This window comes from Leiobunum rupestre, chromosome 6, assembly GCF_980474605.1.
Source record: "Leiobunum rupestre chromosome 6, qqLeiRupe1.1.hap1, whole genome shotgun sequence".
NCBI lineage: Eukaryota > Metazoa > Arthropoda > Arachnida > Opiliones > Sclerosomatidae > Leiobunum > Leiobunum rupestre.
The window spans coordinates 61,642,053-61,662,573 of record NC_143389.1 but is presented as its reverse complement, the minus strand read 5'-3'; the positions used below and the strand labels follow the sequence as shown (position 1 = coordinate 61,662,573).

The window sequence follows — 20,521 nt, the reverse complement described above, 5'->3', positions numbered from 1 at the left end:
ATAGGTAAAAAAGGACTTTGTAAACAAATCAAGTTAACCAGCGTAAAAAGGTAACTTCAACAGTATTTAAAGTCCCTGCTGCTTGGTTTTGCGCTTGTTGCAGCCTACTTCCAGGGGCAAGTAGGCCACACTTTGAAGCTCTCTGGCGCTCTTTTAACTCATCGTAGGAAAATGGGTAAAAAACTGGCATACTTCTCAACCTCTACAACAAAAAAAACCCTGTATAGGCCTATATATAGTTACATACTTGACGTATTAACGGTAATAGTGAGTGTAGGGAGCTGTTGGCTCGAGTGGCGTGAAGGGCTTGCCACCACCCTCCTACGCATTGTAACCCGACCACCTGGATTAATGGCTTTAAAAGTCGCTTGCTGACTTAGGCCTAAGGTGGTGCCTAGCTGATTAATTTCATTTAATTTAATTATTAAATTGTAGTTTAAGCAGTATAAGGGCTAGATGCGAAATAATAATGGTGATTCGTTTATATTTTGTCTGTAAATTATTACTTTCAGTAAGCGATGATATTTTCCTTTTAATTCTGATTAAAAATATACAGGTTGATTTGTGGAATGTTTATATATTTTTTAGTTTCATAGAAATGAACAGAAAAATCGAGAGTGAGGATAGAAACCCTACGGTTTTAATCAGTGACGGAACCGAAGGAAGATGTTTTTCCCAGAATGTGTCATGAAACGGTTTTGCCACAACATCCTGAAATAAAATGATACTTTTCATTACTCGCCTTTATTATTACTTATTTACTCTTATTCTTAAGGTTGGGACAGAAGCTTGCTGCTGTTTAACGAAATTTATATACACGTTTCAATGTTGCGCCTCACTTTACTTTAAATTTAACAATAACTAGTATCAAAACCCAAAGTATGACACTTTTAGCCTTGTTCGTGAATTTTTTCTTATTACCACCTTTCCTCGCCAATGCCAAATGTAGGTTGATGTTGATAAGCTCCACGCTAATGTTATCTTTAAAGACGGATGGAGTATTTTATTTATCAAGATTATGTTCTAATTCTATAGTTCGTTTATTTTGCAAAAGAAGGCGAGGGTTTTCATTTTGAAAACATTTTGAAAGTTTTTTTAACGTCACTGAGTTATTTACTTAACGTTATACTACTAACGCGAAATATTTTAAAACATTTGACAATTTTGACGTGTAAAATTTCCATATTTGAATCTTTATTTTGGAAAGCATTATTTTTTTAACTATTTAGAAATTACGGAAATTGTTACTAACTTTAATTAACTATTAATTATTCACAATCTTATTAAGAGACGTTTGTCAAATTTTCCCTAAAATGATATTTAAATAAAGGCGTTTGGAAAATAAGTAAAAATAATACCGTTAGAAAACTGAACTTTACATTATTATGTGTAACCTATAATAGTTCTGTAGTACAGTAATTGTTTTCCTACATTACCAAAGATCGCGACTCCGGTTTCCAAATATCTGTCTTCTCGATGACTCCCAGTTTGTGCAATACTTCCCTGGCTGCTCTTTCGCCGGCTTCTACTGCCCCATCCATAAAGCCGCTCCATTGGGTTGCAGCTTCAGTTCCAGCAAAAAATATACCATCCACCGGCTTGCGTAAGTCTCTGCCGAAAAATTAAATATCTTTACAATTATATATAACGATATAACGTTTTAGCGTCCCTTTTACAAAACATACCGATAAACTGTCTATTATTAGCAAATTCAAAACATTAAAGTTCGAGAGAAATTTAGTTTTAACAAAATTAGTAACTCTTTATTTACACGAAAAAAGTGGCTCGTCGTGTACTATTTTTTTAAATTGTTTTATGATATCATCGTGGAGTCTGAAGATGTTATTAAACATTTTTGAGTGGTCGCAAGTCTCTTTCCTCACTCATTAATTAAAGTGTTGCGTCGCATCTCTATCGTGGGAAACATGAGATCGATTATCGAATTACAATTCCTCGAACCACCATTAAAAGGTCTGTTCAGCAGTCTACCGTCGTATATTCTCTACTGGAAGATCTGATATCCAGTTCTCCAATATTTACGCTAAGGTCTGATCTCCAGTTCTCCAATATTTACGCTAAGGTCTGATCTCCAGTTCTCCAATATGTACGCTAAGGTCTGATCTCCAGTTCTCCAATATTTACGCTAAGGCTTGATTTCCAGTTCTCCAATATTTACGCTAAGGTCTGATCTCCAGTTCTCCAATATTTACGCTAAGGTCTGATCTCCAGTTCTCCAATATTTACGCTAAGGTCTTATCCCCAGTCTCCAGTCTCCAGCTCTCCAATATTTAAGGTAAGGTCTGATCTCCAATCTTCACGCTAAGGTCTAATCTCCAATCTTTACGCTAAGGTCTGATCTCCAATCTTTACGCTAAGGTCTGATCTCCAATCTTTACTCTAAGGTCTGATCTCCAGTCTCCAGTTCTCCAGTCTTTACGGTAAGGTCGCGTCGCCAGTCTTCCAGTTTCTTCAGTCCTCTAGTCTTTACTGCAAGATACGGTCTACTGTCCTTCAATCGTTGCTCGAAGTTCTGTCCTCCGGTTTCCAGTCTTTACTGGAAACTCAGGGATCTGATCTCCACCCTCCAGTATGAGGATGTTATTAAACATTTTTGAACTTTCGCAAGATTTGTAGGAAAGTCCATTTGCTCAGTCTCTTTCAACACTTAATTATTAATGAAAATGTGTTCCGTCACATCTTGTAACGTATAAAATCAATAACCATTATATTTAATTTCTAACATTAACAATATTTTAGGTTTAATGATTTCTCACATTCTTAACTTTACAACTCTGGTTATAAATAGATTAATTTAAAAATTCGCCGATTTATATCTTCAAAGCCCTCACCTGTCTTGACACTGGCTGGCTGACTGAAAGGCTGATCGGCTTCCCCCTTTTAGATCCCCTCGCTACAGAAAGTCATTATGAGACCAATGATCCCCTTTCGCTTTCTTCTTGCCGTCCCGCGGAACCGCCTTTATTGGGTTTAGCGGCTCTCCTTCTCTTGATCAAGGACCCATTTCTCCTGTTTGCCTATCTAGTTGCCAGTACTTTCATATTGCAATGTTTATTTTATTTGCGAGAGTAAAATTCATTTATTTGACATTATTACGATCGCGCTTTCAATATTTTTATCCGTGTGTTGTTCCTTTATGTAAAAGTGATGCGCGGGTCAAACCCACGGTCAGGGAATCGTGAATACTCTTTCGCTAAACTATAAATTTTCTAGAGAACCACGTTGCCATCGGGTTTAAAACCTGGACATAAGGCGGTTCTTGAAAAAGAGAGATCTATGGATGTCAACCAGAGAACACGACCATCAGATACGAAGTGTCGTCAATCCCCAAAGTTAAAATTGGGGCGCAATCCCAGTCCGGGCCGGGTAGACCCAGTGGCGGGTACATATGCCCCCCCCCCCTTTACGCGGGTGGCCCAACACCAAGAGCGGTGAATTGATGATTTGTTATTACACCCATAGGTCAAGATGTCTTTCAGCACCCCCCTTGAGTTTTTTTTGTAACCCCCGGTATGTATTAATAAACGGTACGATGGTATATAAATTTCTAGTGTATGTATCCGCCACTGCGTAGACTGCTCTTGTTTAGTTCGGGCTGAAGAATCGAATTTAAGCCATTGAGCGTCCTCATTTACGCGATATCACCAGTTCTTCCTCCGCGAAGCCTGCAACCTAGGAGCAACAAACACAAGGAAAACGCAGGTTGCCTTTAAACACGCTAACGAAGGGTTGTGTACGAATTTCATTGGAAGAGGGTCACGCCTTTACGCTGAACGTTTTACGGGCGGGGGGGGGGGAGACAATTTCCGAATTTTCCCCTTCCGACGGCAGCAGGCGCTAAAGCGTCTAGCCAATGAAAAACGTACACAAGAAAATCCACGACTTTTGACGGGTTGCGTTTAGAGATGAGGCGGGCTGGCTATTTCTAAAACCCGACCCGATCCGGCCCGCCATAATTCATTAAAACTGAAACCTGACCCGACCCGACCCGCCAAAATTATTTATTTCTAAAACCCGACCCGACCCGCCAAAATTCTTTAAAACTGGAACCCGACCCGACCCGGTCCGTCAAAATTGAAACCCGACCCGGCCCGGCCCGATAAAATGTGTAAAATTTTAAACCCGACCCGCCAAGGCCCGATAAAGTTGAAACCAGACCCGACCCGATAAACTTGCACTTTTTATGGTTATAGTATAAGCTTGTACTATATGCTAGTGCGAGCTCTCGAATTCAAAATTTCAATTGCTATGACTAGTTGACTAGTTACCGCATGAACTGTGACAGTGGCGGCTTAAGAAGGCTGGGCCCCCGGGGCGGCGGCAGTGTTTTGTGACCCCCCCAGGACCGTGCAGAAGTTTTAACGTCCGTCTTCTTCAAGTTTAATTGTTCGGATTTGCACCCCCCCTGGAGCTTCTCCGATGGCAGCCCTGGCTACCCTGGACCGCCCCCTTCGCCCCCCCCCCCCTTACGCCGCCACTGAACTCTTGTCACGAAGTGAAAAGATAGAGTCACGTGGGAGACTCGGGAGAGGGGGGAATCATAGGTAAACCAAATTAAAATTTTGGTCCACTTCAGCGCCGCCAAGTGAGGCGTTTTAGAACGTATGTCTCTCTACGGGCGAATCAATCTAAGAGTCCAAATATTAAGTATTTTTTCCAATTAGTAGGCTATGTAGTCTGTACTCTGTTGTGAAACTAGCTCTCTGTAAAAAAAATTGTGATGGCAAAGCTAGCGTTTAAACGTTTTTGAGTTTTATTGTTAAAAAGCAATACTGAAATAATTCGCTTTCTGCATGAAGAGATTAGCGGTTGCGAATAAAATAGAAACTCGGAAGGCCCGATCATTAATATATAAAAGCCCAACCCGACCTACTCAGTTTCATGTAAAAAGCCCAACCCAACCAGATCCGTTAAAAAAAAAGACCGACCCAGCCCGGCCCGAAAAAAAAATATAAAATGAAACCCGACCCGCCAAAAACTTCAATATCCAAAACCCGGCCCGCCCCAAGGCCGGCTCGGGTAAGCCCGCCTTTAGCGGGCCCAAGACTCATCTCTAGTTGCGTTCTCCTTGTGTGGGGTGTTGTGTTTGCTGCTCCTAGCTGCAACGACGTCCGCATCTGGACCATGTCGTAAAACATTTTTTTTTTACATTTTATTTTAGCTACTTTATATCATTTACTATAATTTATTTTGTATTACTATTATTGGCGCCTTGATATGATGCTTACTGCATTATGGCAATATGTGTTATAGTACGGCCATTGGGAAATATAAATTCTAAATAACCATTAAATATTTTTGTTTCACTTGGAAACTCTAGCCTTATATTTTAGTTTAAGTGTACCTCTAGACATTAAGCTTACTTTATATCCCCTAGACAACTTTATTTATCTCTCAACCCAATATCAAACTGACGCGGGAATCTGGGCTATTGTCTTAGTTTGACCACCGTCCTTAGGATATACTTTGAATCAGTACAGGCCAACCTCTTGATTTCTCATCATATTAATGTTAATGTCCATCTTTCATTTATTTTCGCTACAATCTCCGTCCTGGTAGCAGGGAGTACAGAACGGGAGTCGTTTTGGCAGATCTTTTAGGGTTCTCAACCAAGAAGCAAGAGAATCGAGGTGGGGTGGGTTGAAAGTGGGTGGAAAGATTGGCAAAATACGGGACAAGATACGGCTTTTTGCGCCATCTACCTAATTTTTGTGACTTTTTTGTTTATGGAGGAAGTGGATGCTGCCGTTTTTCATTAGATAACGTAGATCATAATTGTAAATATTTAAATTATCTTACGACCGGCAATATTCCAAGTTTCTTGAGTAAAGCGTATCATTTTCATCTCCCGTTCTGTACTCCCTGCTGGTAGATATGAGGTTGATTTGTATCTTCCGATTCTTAATCTTCGAGCCTCCATTGAAGGTTCTGGTCAACAGGCTACAGTTTTCAAGTGCCTACTAGAAAGTATCATATCCAGTCCTCCAGTCACTATTGACCTGGTCTCAAGTCTCCCGTCTGGAACGTACGGTCTCCAGTCATTCAGTCTCTACTGAAAGGTACGGTGTCCAGTCCTCCAATCTCTACTGAAAGGTACGGTCTCCAGTCTTCAATCCACCAGTCACTACTGAAAGGTACCGTCTACAGTCCTCCAGTCTTTAGTGAAAGGTACGGTCTCCAGTCCTCCAGTCTCAAGTGAAAGATACGGTTCCCGTCTCCTGTCCTCCCTGGAGGTTTACTTTCCGATTTCTAGTCATCAACATCACCATTGCGAGGTTTGGTAGCAAATCTGTTTTGCGGTCTTAGCTATAGAATCCTGATCCCAATTTCGAAAATTAATTTAACAAAACGCAGAGTAGAAAACTTTCTAAAACCAATTTGACGGAGGTTCACCCTCTTCAAGAATTTTTAAATTCATAAATATGAATAGCACGTAGACTTTACGGAGAATCTCCATTGCAAACTCCAGACCGAGTGTCAAATTTTAAATGGCTTAAAAAGGGCTCCGATCCCAAGTTTGTTGTATTAAAATTTTTAGTCTCCGATTCGACCAAGGGATTTCGGTCAACAGTTTATGCAGTCTCTAAGTCTCCACTCTCCTTGCGCCTGGGGAATTCCAAACTCTAGGTGTCCAGATTCCAGTACGCCAGTAAGAGCTGCGGTCCGGACTGCACGTTTCTACAATTTTACATTTTCCCTGAAATCATGTGAAAGAGCTGTGCGAAAATCCCTCTTGGTCTTAGATATTAAAGAGGTAGTTTTTTAAAGTATTAGGGAGATAAAGATGCACTTTACTTAAATTATATATTCAAATCCGAAGCACCCCTCTCTAGGCACGCACCTTCTTTACCTAATGTAATTTGTTAGTAAACCGGAGAACAGAATTAGAACCCCATTTAAATCAGTTACTTACTTTCCGTATGTTATTTAGTGAACTCTAGGAACAGGTTGGTGTATAACAACCCCTTCTTAAATAGGCCACTTACTTTAAGTAAGTTGTTAGTAAACCCGAAGAACAAGTTGAGGTATAACAACCCCCGCTTAAATGGGTGACTTACTTTCCGTAAGTTGTTACTAAGCCCGGAGAACAGGTTGAGGTATAACAACCCCCGGAATACTGCTCAGCACACCAGTTGAACTCTTCGTAGTGCGTAGACTAAAAAGGTAAATAATTAATAAATAGCACCTCGTTTTCTGCGAAGACTTTAATTGGCGATTTTGGAAAGCATCGGATATCAAACCAAAATAAAGTTATTACTTCGTAAACCTCAGTCATCTGGAAAACATCATAGAGGCTTTGCTTTAGAATCTTTTCTCGATTTTCTTTTGAAATTTCCATTATCTCCCGGCATTTATTTGCGACAATAAACCTTTATAATTAAAGTAAAGTTGGCTTAAAATAGAATATAATTTTATTTTATTATTTTTATTATTTTTTTTACGAGATAAACAATCTCAATTGTGAAACTTTTTCAGACCACCATTATTTTTTTTTATTTAAAAAAGTATTCACTACTATGTAATATTTACATTAGCAGTTTAGCCGATTTAGGGATGATATAATGGAATTTATTTCTTTTGCAATGTGGTCCTTAAAATTAAGCAATACGACTCTAGGAAATCTAGATCAATCCTTTCATAATGAATTGGTTAAGACTGATCTAACTTGGTAACAATCATTTTTATTTAGTTTTCCTGAAATTGGGGAGGTGAAAAGTAGAAATGTTCAACCCAGTTCTATAAAGTAAGATAAAGAGCTGAATTCTTTACACATAAATGATATACTATAGTGGTTCATTTAGGTTATTAAAAGATCAATTAGAGCAACAAAAGAAATTCGTCATTTGACCCGAAAAGGGGTTGTGTAGGACACCATTTTCCAAAAACGTCCACCATTTTTGTAAAAAGAGTACAGTATAGAGTAATACAGTAAGAAGTGTTTGACATTTTGTGTTTGCTGGGATAGTATTATCGTTGGGATATATACGGAAAGATTTTACCATCGTTCTAAACTGTCCCGCCACGAGTATAGTAATAGTTCCTTTATTTTTCGTAGATTTTTTTAGATATGGTTAGTAATTAAAACATGTAAATTTGCCACGACGGATACTTCCTGGTTCTACTTTTTTTTCTAAAAACATTATAATTTTTTTTAAAATATCCGAGCTTTCGGGCCGGAACCCCTTTTCAAGCACCTACTCTTTACAGTTTAAATTTACATATTTTAAAATGTTTTAATAATGTTTTTAGAAATAAAATGTTTTAATAATGTTTTTAGAAATAAACGTATTACCATGAAGTCGTTACAAATTTATATATTTTAGTCTCTTTATTTGGTTTGAAATATGTTATGCTATACATACAGTACCAAGGATGGTGCTGTTCCGTCCGGTTTCGTATCATCGAGCACAGAAATGGCTGGATTATTTTCATTGTCAATAATAAACAACTCTCCCGAATACCCTGAGACAATTTAATATATTTCAGGTTAAAATCTGTTCAAGCTTTAATTCTTTAACGCTATTTGTAAAGGTTTTATGAACTCGATATGCGGTACATTTTCCAATCAATTGTCTGAAAAAGTTATAAATATATTACCTTTTTCTCTCCAGAATGGTTTCTCATAGTAGAGAATTGATTTTATAATTGAACCCATTGGCGTTCTCTGAGACAGCTGTAATTTTTGTGGTGGTAGCGCTGGATCAAAATGAATTTTTAATTGTAAAGGTGGAGGAATTGCCAAAATTAAAAAGGTCCCCTGTTGATAAATCATTTCTATATTAAAACAAGTGCTATCATTATAAATCTATTCCACGTAATCTAGCCCTTTCAAACCTAACTTACAGTTCAATCTCTCTTCAAAAAATTATTTTGGTGACTATGTCTTCGGTCGGAAAAACTCGCTAAAATAATTTTTGGATTTGAAGGGTAGCATTTCGTTTAAGTTGCATATGATTTTAAATTTGAAAATTTTTGTAAACCGCACGGTGGGTAAAATCTGAATTCTTTATATTTTTTTTAAAATCAAACTAAAAAAATGTAAAGAAACTTTCAGAAAACTTTGCTTTAAACACGTGTAATGCTCTTATATTCAATAAACTTACTAGTCCAGGCATTATAGTAAAAAAATCCGGAAAAAAATTAGGTAACATTTAAAATTATCAAGGAAGGTAGTTTTGATCTTCCTTGTGTCCGGCGTGTGAGTTCGCCACCCCTTTGAAAAATGGTCATTTTCCTTGGATTTTTCAAATCTTACGTTTCTTTAATTCCTAATTTATATATAGAAACGCATTTACAGAATGTGACATCATTAGTAGATGCACTATTGTATTTTTAGTTTTAATTTAATAATTATAGCTATAAGTTCAATAAGATATAAAAACATGATAAGTTTATAAAATCCCACTTTTGGAACAGTATCTAATTTCTTTTAGTTCTTATGTAAAAACGTGGGGCATCAATTCTGTAGCAAAGACATAACTTGACGGAATGATTTAACGGGCGTTGTTTCGTCGGTTCTCCTGCAGGCTGCAAGTTCGTCCTATTTTATCTATTTGGATTCTTTGTATGATTGCTCTTCTTGAATTGTTTATCGGTCTGAACAAACAAGCACATCCGCGTCTCACAGCTCATCAAAAGAATTTTAGGAGGAAAACGAGCAGTTAAATTAAATACTTGCTCCAAAGGGCTTATGACAAACTTGGGCTGTCATCTACAGTTTTAAAACATCATAAATTTTAAACGGCAGATGGCAACCGAAATGCACCGATTATAATATAGTGTGTAAGTGGAATATCGGTACCTATATTTCAAAATTAACAAAATCAATCTGCACCACTTAACAACAAAACAACGTATTCCACATGATTGTTTATCATCTCGCAACTTCTTATATTACGAGTGACCTGACGTCTTGAATTTTCGTAGAGACTTATTGCGTATGAAATGAACTAGTCATATCTCCATGAAAAGTCGATTTTAACTTGCACGGCATCTTAACGTCGCTGAATAACGGTGGTATGCAACATATTCAATCAAAATATTCATTAATTTCCAAAATAGGTCAAAAAATGTTATACCCCTATTTTTAATTTTTTTAAAGTGTTCATTTTAGTACCATTGACTACAAATTCCCATAACTATCCCACGATTAATAAATTCTTTGAACACAAAGTAATCAAAGCTGATGAAACTGATAACGTTGTTGAAATTATTCTAACAGTGGCGAACTGGGTCTAATATTTTTGGCTGCCAGAAGACAAAGGGCCCCAGCTTTAACAACTATAACGCTATCATGTTTGAGGGGCCCACTTCACTCAATGGCCAGTCCCCCACTGTATTCTACCCTTTTCCCCATTTAAGTTAAGGAATGGCATTTGTGTTACATGAAAAATCTACTGTAGATGATAGCTTTTGCCTCGGTTTATTTTGGACAAATTTTGTGGTTATATTTTGCCCTGTTCCTCCTTTTTAAAAGCAGACGAATTCCGAACCTTTGATTCGACTACTTTGTAATTAAAAACCGAATTAATGACGCTAAAATACAGTACTTCCTAGTTTATTGTTTTACATTGGTTTATTAAATTTGATAAAAATGTTTGAAGCAGATGTATATAATAAGGATTGATACGTGGCTATTGTAAGGGAGCAAAACAAAGAAGATAACGACATTTTGTTGGATTTCATGAATATTAAATCTAAAAATGATTAATTTTATGCCCCAAAAAAATAAAGACCATGCAGTGCTATGTTCCATTTAGCAATATTATTTTAACATTCGTTGAACCTATTCATCTTCAATCCAATTCTAAGGTTTTTCAATTTGATGAACAATTACTGAAAATTGTGGAAAATATATGCAGTGTATTTTCATTGAAAATTTTCACATGAAAACGAGAATCAAACCAACCCGACTAATAGAAGAAATATAACATGTACCTCGGGTTACATCATTTGTGATAAACCCTCCTCTTCTCATTTTAAAAGAAGAGGTAAAATGTAATATATTGAGTTTCTAATCTAGAACTATTTCATACCACTATGTAGTTTTGTCTATCCACTATCTGAAAAAAATCAATATTTTAACTTAATATTTTGTATACCACCGTATCGCAGGCTTTTCGCAGCCATGTAAACTTGCCCTGAAAATATCATAAAAATCGAGTTTTCATGGTGACATGACTGGTTAATTTCACATCTTTGTAGTCAATAAAACTGTAAACATATACCGGGTTTTATTTCAACCTCCCTTAGTTACCTTTCAAGTTAAACTTGTCACAATCAGGTTTTTTTATATTTTTGTCGACATAAATCAACTCTTCATTTCCCTCTTAATCATTAAAATATTTTTGAAAAGTTTTTAAAAACATGTTTAAAACTTTTAAACAAAATTTGCGTTTTTAACAAAATGGTTATTTGAAATGTGTTTTTAACATATTCTTTCGAACATAGTAATCAGCTAGACTTATTTCATCTAAGAAAACGGCTTCTAATTTGAAGAGGTTTTTAAAATATGGTAATGAAAAACCATCACCTTCCAGTGCTTTTTAGAAAGGGAAGATACTTCGTAACAATGATTATTTTCCTTCTGTATTTTGCACACAGCTTCATTCAGTAAAACGCTGACATTAGAATCTAAAACAATACAATGTTTGAGGGAGATGAATACCTCTTAAGCAGGTGAGGTCGTGTTTGTGTATTTAAACTTTGGTAAAACCAAGGGTTTGAAAATCAACTCATAATGTTGACTTGCACATAGGAATTTTTACGTACTGTAAATGATATATGATTTAATGTTCCCTTATTAATTTTTAATTATATAGGCCTGAACATTCGGTAATTTAATGGTTGAATACCTTTCAACTTTGCGGCCATTTTTAGACTGATTTGTTGACTTCCACCTTCAAATTTTCTTTCCTACAGTTAGTTTTTAAAATCTAATGAAAATCCTTCTTGTGGTGCGATAAAGTTTATTCTTCTAACTCACCTGTCCTCCGTTGGATGTAGCCATAACTCTCTTAATTCCTCCGCATTGTTTGATGTACCACAGAAACCAAAGGAGTGACGTTTCGTGAGGTTCTGTAGTCACATTGACATTCACGGTCATTTTAGCCAAATCTTTGCACTTTCTGTATAAAAAGTGGGTGATTCCACTTAATCTCTCGGATAACTAAACTTGTTAGCAATATAATTATAACAGAGGCTAGTTACTTTGTATAGCATGTTTGGTTAATAAATTCTTCGCAAGTTATTTTATCCCATATGGCCGAGTCTTTGGAATTCCACGGCTCAACATTAGAAATCTTTTAACGCGAATTCAGAAAAACTATTAGTGTAATGGTACAGTACTATTCGAATGCCAAAAATGGACAAGCTATAACTTTTTATTAAGCTGAAATAAAGATAAAATAAAGATAAAATAAAGATAAAATAAATAGAATATAAATAGAAAGTCAATAGAAAATAAAATAAAGAAGCGTCTACCGGGAAACTATAAACAACTAGGGTGATATCGCTTTTATATAATACCTTTTTACCCTATTTGAAATAACACAAGCAGGTATATACTGATAAATATAAACTTCAAATAATATCTTTCCCTCACTTTGCACAAATTGTATGAGAATATGTTTAGTAATAGTTACTTTATCGTAATTCCGATTAAACATTATCTGAAATTCTCTATACCATAATTTACATAATTTTCTTACAAGGAAAAACATGTTTTTCGATATTTATGAAGTATTACCTTACAGATTTCCTTTTAGAATACAAAACTTCGATATTTCGAAATAGGCGAATATATATATATTTCTTGCGTAAAAAATCGTTAAGTTTTGAATCTACCAAGCATTAACAGTTGTAAGAGTCATTTCGGTGATTTGGCAATCAATTAATACAACGCCTAAATTTTCCTTTAGTTATTGTTTTAATGTAGGTTATGTTATTACTTTTGTTTTCATTTTTGACTCATCTTTATATACCTTTTCTCCCATTTGGTCCAGTGTCCGGAAAAAGTTATTGATGTCCAACAGTTCAATGGGATTTGTTATTCGTCCGAAATCTTCGCCGGTAATTTCTTCCCTTTTACCCTGCAGTTAACAATATGTGTTTGTACTAATCTAAAAGCTAAATCTTCTCTAAAGAAATTAAATAATTTTTTATCTATTTGAGGAAGTAATCGTCTTTTACAATTTTTATTCGTCGCTCGTTTTAAAATGGAGTAGCAATTTATGCTAGTTAAAATTCAGTGTTGTCTGCGACCTCAAATCACGGTTAAAAATTATGATCCTACTTATAAATTTTTAAAATTCTGTACAATTACTTGAGAATATATCAGAGAATTCCCTTCGTCATTTATTTTGTAGGTTCTGACGTTGAATTCCTTAGCCAGTCGAAGAATCCTGTCTTGCGTGGGACCAACGTAAGATCCTCCAACGTCCACATAACCCCCGCATTCAATTAACTAAAGCGATTTTAAATAAAATTATATATTAGCTTCTCGTAGACATAAATTTCAGGGATTTAATTTTACGCCAACTGGTCAACCGAAATCCACCACCGGCTAGAATAGGCGACCTCCGACCTTATCCCCTCTCTCCTCCCCCAGTCGGGGACAGTTAATATCGGGGAAAGATTCTCACAGGAATAGTTTGCTTCTGGGACGGTTTATTTTTATGATAGTTCAACTTAAGATACATGTAGTTTGTCTCTGGAATAGTTTATCTAGGGGATATCTTGTTTAGGGAATACCACGATTTTAGTTTTCTTTACCTTGTAAATTGTGACGTGTTTTCTTGATTCCTTCACCATTCGATTAGAAGGCCCCTTAACTTTTGTTAAAATTTTCAGCTCGCTTAGCCTATAGTTCCATATCAGTTTCGACTAAATCCTAGTACACTTATCAGTAAGGCGAGAAGACCGACTTTTTCAATTTTTGCGTGCGAAATTTTGAAGCTCCAAGTGCAAGTGATTTCAGCAATCATAAACTGAAGCCACAATCACACTATGCCGGGATATCGATTCAATTCGTTTTTTACCGTTGACGTGTGAACGTAGCTGGATTTGGAGATTTCATTGCGCAATTTTCGTGTTTATTTCTGGTTTTTTACGCTGTTTTCGAGGTTTTAGAACTGGTTTTCGCCAAGATTTCAGGATTTTCAAGATTTATAAAATCATATTTCTCTAGAGTGCGAATGTAGGATTTATCGTCGCAAGGACTAAGGAATTCGATAATTCCAAAGGTGTCGGGATATGCAGGGTATTTCAATTTCCTTCATTATAGCACGGGGTAGAGATGTACGCGTCATATGTGGTTTCATGCGATTCCCTAGAAACATTGGGGGAGGAAGTTAAATCGGAAAAGTTTCCGTGGCTCCCTCTTTTGGGGCCTTGATCAAAACTCTATGTTTCGTCTGCTTCGGTATCCGAAGTTCCAAACATAGGCCTCGGGTTAAAAAATGGATCATGCTTAAAGCCAAAAGATACAACACAAGTACAAATCTAAGAAGCATAATGGTTAGTATTATAATGTTAATTATCTTCGATGTAGTCTTAAGGTGTTTTTTATGTATATTTGTATTTATTTTATTTGGTAATGGAAAAAAATTACTTCTGGTGTCTACTTGCAAGTGGTATAGTGAATTGGCACCATTTTCGCATATTTACTTTAAGCATTGGTAAAATATAATTAACCTTCATTTCATTTTCTTTAATGTAAATGTAACGTAACATTTTTATTTAAAGAAATGCCATGAAATCTGATCAGGAAAATAAATAATATAAATTCACCGTTTCAAACCGTTGTCGTCTTCCAGTTCGGATAATAGGATTTTTTTCAAAATTCTTAGACGGCCAGATCCGAAAACGAGTTTGAAAACTGAACTGAATTTTTCAGACTTTCTAACCAAATCCCATTTCATTTCCCCCGCAAGTAGAGAATCGGGAGATTTCCAATTTAGGGTACGTAGTACAGATTATCACGACCCTTTAACTTTCGGGATTGATCATCTTGTTATTTTTCCACTTTTCTATATTTTTTCCCCTCAGTATAGCCATCTAGGGACCAACCATTTATATTTTTTTTGTTGCGCTTCATTTCTCTGGCCTGTTCTGGCAGCCCCGTAGCTTTTTCGTTTTTTACACACCCCGATAAGATAAGGGGTCATCTATTTATCTAGTATATAAAGCCAAGTCAGGTTTGGACAATACTCAGTTTTTCTTTAGTTTTGTTTCAATTGTGTCTTCAAGGTTTTATTGATCAAGATGTGGTATACAACATCCGGTGACGCGGTTCGACGTGAAGGTTAAAGTGCACGGTATTTGTGCGAGTATTTCGCGTCGGATTCGTGGTTTTTCGTGATAATTCTTGGTGAAGAGAATTATGTGCGGTTCGTTCCTTGGTTTAAGGACGGTTACTTGAAGAACGATAATCTGAAGTTTCTAGACAGTACGTATTCAGACAAAATTTGGCTCCAGATACAGGATTGCAAACAAGAAGAATCTGAAGCATCCGATAAGTATGTCAGTAGAATACTCCAACTCTTTTATAAATTAGATGTCACGGAACGACCTCGCGAAACGATGATGGTACGGCAAATTAAAGCCGGGTTCCTTCCAGACTTTGACGCATTGTTATCCTTCCATCGAGTTACAACCATAAGAGACTTACAAACAATCATACCTCAAGTAATACCATTCCAAAAAGTTTTACAGAGAGATCGGCACGATGCTGCGGTTCGTCATGTCAAATTTCACCTACCACTAACCAAAGGAGGATATCGCTGTTTCGGCTGTGGCTCTTCCGATCATCCCAATCGAGATTGTCCCAGAGTTCCATACTTACCTCCTAACAAAACAGTGGTAACGGGACCAAAGACACTCGTATCATCAGTGAAGACAACTCCGGAAGAACCAAATGAAAACTATCAAACATTTATTCTGGATTCCTCAGGAAAAGGGTATCCTACACCTACACCTAATTTGCATCATTTAAATACCATTACTCAAGTTACTAGTGCGCCGACGAATGACTGCCAGATCCCTAGTTATTCCGCATTCACAGAAACAATAGGTCATCACCAAGAGAAGATCAGCCACAATCCCGACGATCCGACAACTCCGCCACAAGTTAAGGACGTCCAGGAAGGCGTAAAGACGCTGGGTCTCGTGTTTCTGAAAGTTCTGTGGAATGGACAATGGATCGCAGCTATGATCGATACTGGGGCTGAGTATTCCTGTTTCAATAAAACCACTTTTCTCCAGAGTCTTCCGGACTATCCTATCGAATCTCTTGAAGTAGACCAGGTGCAATTGGCTGCAGAAGGGCATATCGTGAAGAAACACGGTCCCATAGAACAGACGCTTCGCCTTCAGTCTCCGACAGGTCCGAATGTAAAGTTTCAATTCCATCTGTTGGAAGGACTCGTGGCACCTATTATTTTGGGATCGGACTGGCTTTTCCACATGAGAGCTAGTATCGACTACAATAAACAGTTATTGACTCTAACATACAACGGGTACACCTGGACTGATCCTATCGCGGATGGTAATGTAACCAGAACAAAACTCGACGTCCTCGACACTTCCGTTCAGAGGTTACGGGCACTGATCGATCAAAAGGTAAATCCATTCGAAGTTCAGAACAGAAAACCAAGTGTTACCGTGGTCAAACAAAGCCCGGGTGTAACAACTATTCCCAAGAACAGCCAAGGACAGAACAATCCTACCAAGATAGACGGAGAGGAAACAACCAACCATAGTATACTATCCAGTACAATTAATCCATTTCTAATGACTTTTTACGACACATACGACAAAACTCCGAAGCCCAATGAAACGGTTTCCCTCATTCGTGGAGTACCAGAAGATCCATGTCTGACGGCCATAAACAAGCAACGGTGGCCAGCATCAGAACCAGGACCACGCCCAATACGAGGTGAAGGACGAGGTTTGAGGCCAGCCACAGTTTCAACTTCTGAACAAGGTGAAGGAAGGGGAGTACCATCAACCAGCCCCACCATCATGGACATCCATGGAAAAATCCCAATCTCCCTGGAGAATTCAGCAATAGCGCCCACTACCTCATTACTAACCCCAAGAGGCATCGAACAGGGAATCGCTAATGCAGACATCCTAAAACCGAAGCACGAGCCCGAGAAGGAACAAACCTTTGGTACCTCGGACCACACCATCAGCATCAATCCCACGCCACCTCTCCAGATTCTGCATGCTCCAAACATTCCGGTCATAAAGACCATCAATTATTCATCACCCAAGAAACAGCGACGACTTTTTCCGTACAAACGCAAAAGAAAAAAGTAAAAACCGTTAACGACCGAAACCATGAGACAGACCGAATCCCTGAATTCATTTTGAACAATGTAGACAATTACTTACGGAACTTTTTTTTCTCTCATTAGTCGTATGTTTATTATTGAGATTTAAGTATTTGTTATATTTATCAGTACACCCCTCAAGTTAAATTTATTTTTTGTTCGAGGACGAACAAGGCTTTAAAGGGGGGGGGGGGGAGATATCACGACCCTTTAACTTTCGGGAGTGATCATCTTGTTATTTTCCACTTTTTTATATTTTTTTCCCCTCAGTATAGCCATCTAGGTACCAACCATTTATATTTTTTTGTTGCGCTTCATTTCTCTGGCCTATTCTGGCAGCCCCGTAGCTTTTTCGTTTTTTACACACCCCGATAAGATAAGGGGTCATCTATTTATCTAGTATATAAAGCCAAGTCAGGTTTGGACAATACTCAGTATTTCTTTAGTTTTGTTTCAATTGTGTCTTCAAGGTTTTATTGATCAGGATGTGGTATACAGCATCCGGTGACGCGGTTCGACGTGAAGGTTTAAAGTGCACGGTATTTGTGCGGGTATTTCGCGTCGGATTCGTGGTTTTTCGTGATAATTCTTGGTGCAGAGAATTATGTGCGGTTCGTTCCTTGGTTTAAGGACGGTTACTTGAAGAACGATAAGTACTTTTAAACTATATTGTTTCATTATTTTGTTATTTATTTTGAAGTGTATTTTGTATAACTTTAACTTAAAAGATTCGGCCAACCATAGCCAATCTATTTAATTACTTACCCAACCGAAGCTACCCCTGCTATAGTCATTATACACCCCAAAGAGCCCACCATAGCAATTAAGCATTAATCATCTCCAAATAATTACCAATGTTTATATAATTACCACAATTGAATCTGTTGTTACCAAGTCCAATAATAAACGAAGACTTATATTTTTGCATAACTACCATTGATTTCATTTACCTACTCTGTAACAATACCGACTCTAAGGATCCCGAACAAATAAATTCGATACATACGGCACGGGGAAATAAGTATTTAAATTTACCTCGAGTTTAGTGCGTGGGTCAGATTCTCAAGGTTACAATTGGAACTTTTTGAATCTTCCCTCCCTTCCAATCTCCACGACTCCCCTAAAACCCCCCTGAAAGTTATAGTGTCGTAATAAGATTATCTTTGATTATAGTAACATAGTCAAGATTTTCGGATGTCTACTGCATTGATTAACAAAACTATGTAACATTTAATGCATTAATTCAAGGAGCGTACCTATTCAATAAGGATCTCTTTAAATTTTAAAATTCAGAAATATTAAAAACGATTTCCATAATTTTAAAATTGCGAACATGCAGAGATAGCTATTTTAAAATATTTTCGCGATATCTATCTAAACACTGTGTTATTTAGGTAGCCACTTCATATCTTAGTGAAAACTGTGTTTAATAGAATAAACGTTTCTACGCATACTCTACACATTTTCATTGAAACGTGGCGTCTAGTAATGACTAGTTAAATTAAATTAAAAGAAAGAAAATATTTCTAGTTTTTCCAAAAAAAAATTATTTTAAAAGATACTTGGTTAAAATAATTTTTGTTGTTGTTCTAAGTTATTAAGTATTTGAGAAAATCTACCTGGCCGTGCAAAAAGGCCTTTCTATAAAGTAACATTGGCCTTCTTGTTACGCATTGTAAACCGGCCACCTGAATTAATGGCTTCAAAAGTCGCTGGACGACTTAGGCCTAAGGTGGTGCCTTGGGTATTAGCCTAGCCTAGCCTATGTATCGGGCGCGTCACTCGTGACGTAAAAGTGACGTTTCACTATGATAGCCAATTAAAATTCGTCGAGTTGCCCTTTTTATAAAGATCTAACCTTCAAAACTGAACTGAGCTCCTACGTATCTCATGACGAAAGCGATACATTAAAACAAGTTCGGCAAGCGTAATGACTTTATAGAAAGGCTTATTGGGACAATTTGTTAACTATAGTGGTTGTTATCAATACGTTTCAGACCTGTTTAGTGTAGGTTCTCCCTCCGACTCGATCTCTCGCCTCTAAAACGATGGTATTTATTCCGTATTCATTCAACAGTTTGGCTGCACTTAATCCTGCACATTTAAAACCAAAGGTTAATTTCGCGGCTATCGATTAATTTTCATCTCGAGTTTTAAAAGTTATAACCGATATAAGTGGGGAGCGTTTAGTTTGTAAGTTACCCCCCTGCTGATTAGAAGGAAGTTTTCCCGAGATCTTCGATTTACCCTTTCCATAAAAACTTGCTGAGGTAAACGGTATTAGTAAATATAGGGAGCTGTTGGGTTGCGTGGCTTGAAGGGCTTGTCGCCACCCTTCTACTTCACTAGTCCTAGCTGACTTAGGCCTGTGTTCTTCCTTGGGTTTTAGCTTAGCTAGTTATTGTTATTATCCCAGATAAAAATGATGTATAAAAAACAGCGCTAATAATTACACTATATACAATTTATAAGTGTTTTCGCGAGTTTTCGAAACTTTAATTTCCTTTTCCGAAAGACCTACCGCGAATTAGTTTATAATTAAATAAAATTACGGATGACTTTGAAGCGTTATTTTATTTTCAAAATGCTGATATTAAATTTTAAATTTTTTAAGTGATTAATTAGGGTACTTACCACTTAATCCAGCCCCGATAACTATGACATCGTGTACCAAATCATCCGCCATCAGTACGTTCACTACCAACGTTAGTTATAAGTTTTAATAAAACAGAACTTTAAACTACATGCTGGGGTCAAAATACAGTACGTAACAATACGTCTATTAGCAAACAGCTGCGACACGTAAAATCTGTTTTGGCAACATGCCGTTTTTAAAGAATGGAAAATGTTTACTAGTCACGTTTCTCGTAGCGTTTGCATGACTAAGACTTTATCCAGCACTGGGTTTGATATTTATTTACAAATATTCCGACAATATCCAACTCAAAATGTAGAAGTCTGAAAAACCTTTATAATTGCTTAGATGATATGTGAGTGTGGTGTTTGGAAAATTAAAAGACTGTACCACTACCCTATTTTCGTTTATTAAGCAATTATTTATTATTAATCGGCTTAATTAAATCTTATCACTTTCTTCTCATACAGGATGTTTCTGTTGCGTTCCTATAGAATAAAATTCAAGCACTCGAGACTCGTTTCTTTAGAAA

General features: G+C 36.9%; 1 protein-coding gene across 1 annotated transcript; it reads right to left on the bottom strand.

Annotated features, from left to right (window-relative positions):
• Positions 1–512: 512 nt before the first annotated feature.
• On the bottom strand, positions 513–20,058 carry LOC149942912 (amine oxidase [flavin-containing] A-like). Its single transcript, XM_090179539.1, has 14 exons — positions 19,989–20,058; positions 19,354–19,448; positions 13,343–13,483; positions 13,002–13,109; positions 12,229–12,320; positions 12,005–12,146; positions 11,874–11,934; positions 11,552–11,652; positions 8,617–8,776; positions 8,382–8,481; positions 7,277–7,388; positions 7,077–7,174; positions 1,437–1,611; positions 513–711 (listed from the first exon to the last, which is right to left on the bottom strand). Exons 1-14 carry the CDS (start codon positions 20,038–20,040, stop codon positions 574–576), a joined length of 1,575 nt encoding a protein of 524 aa, XP_090035665.1. The 5' UTR covers positions 20,041–20,058; the 3' UTR covers positions 513–573.
• Between the last annotated feature and the right edge of the window lie 463 nt (positions 20,059–20,521).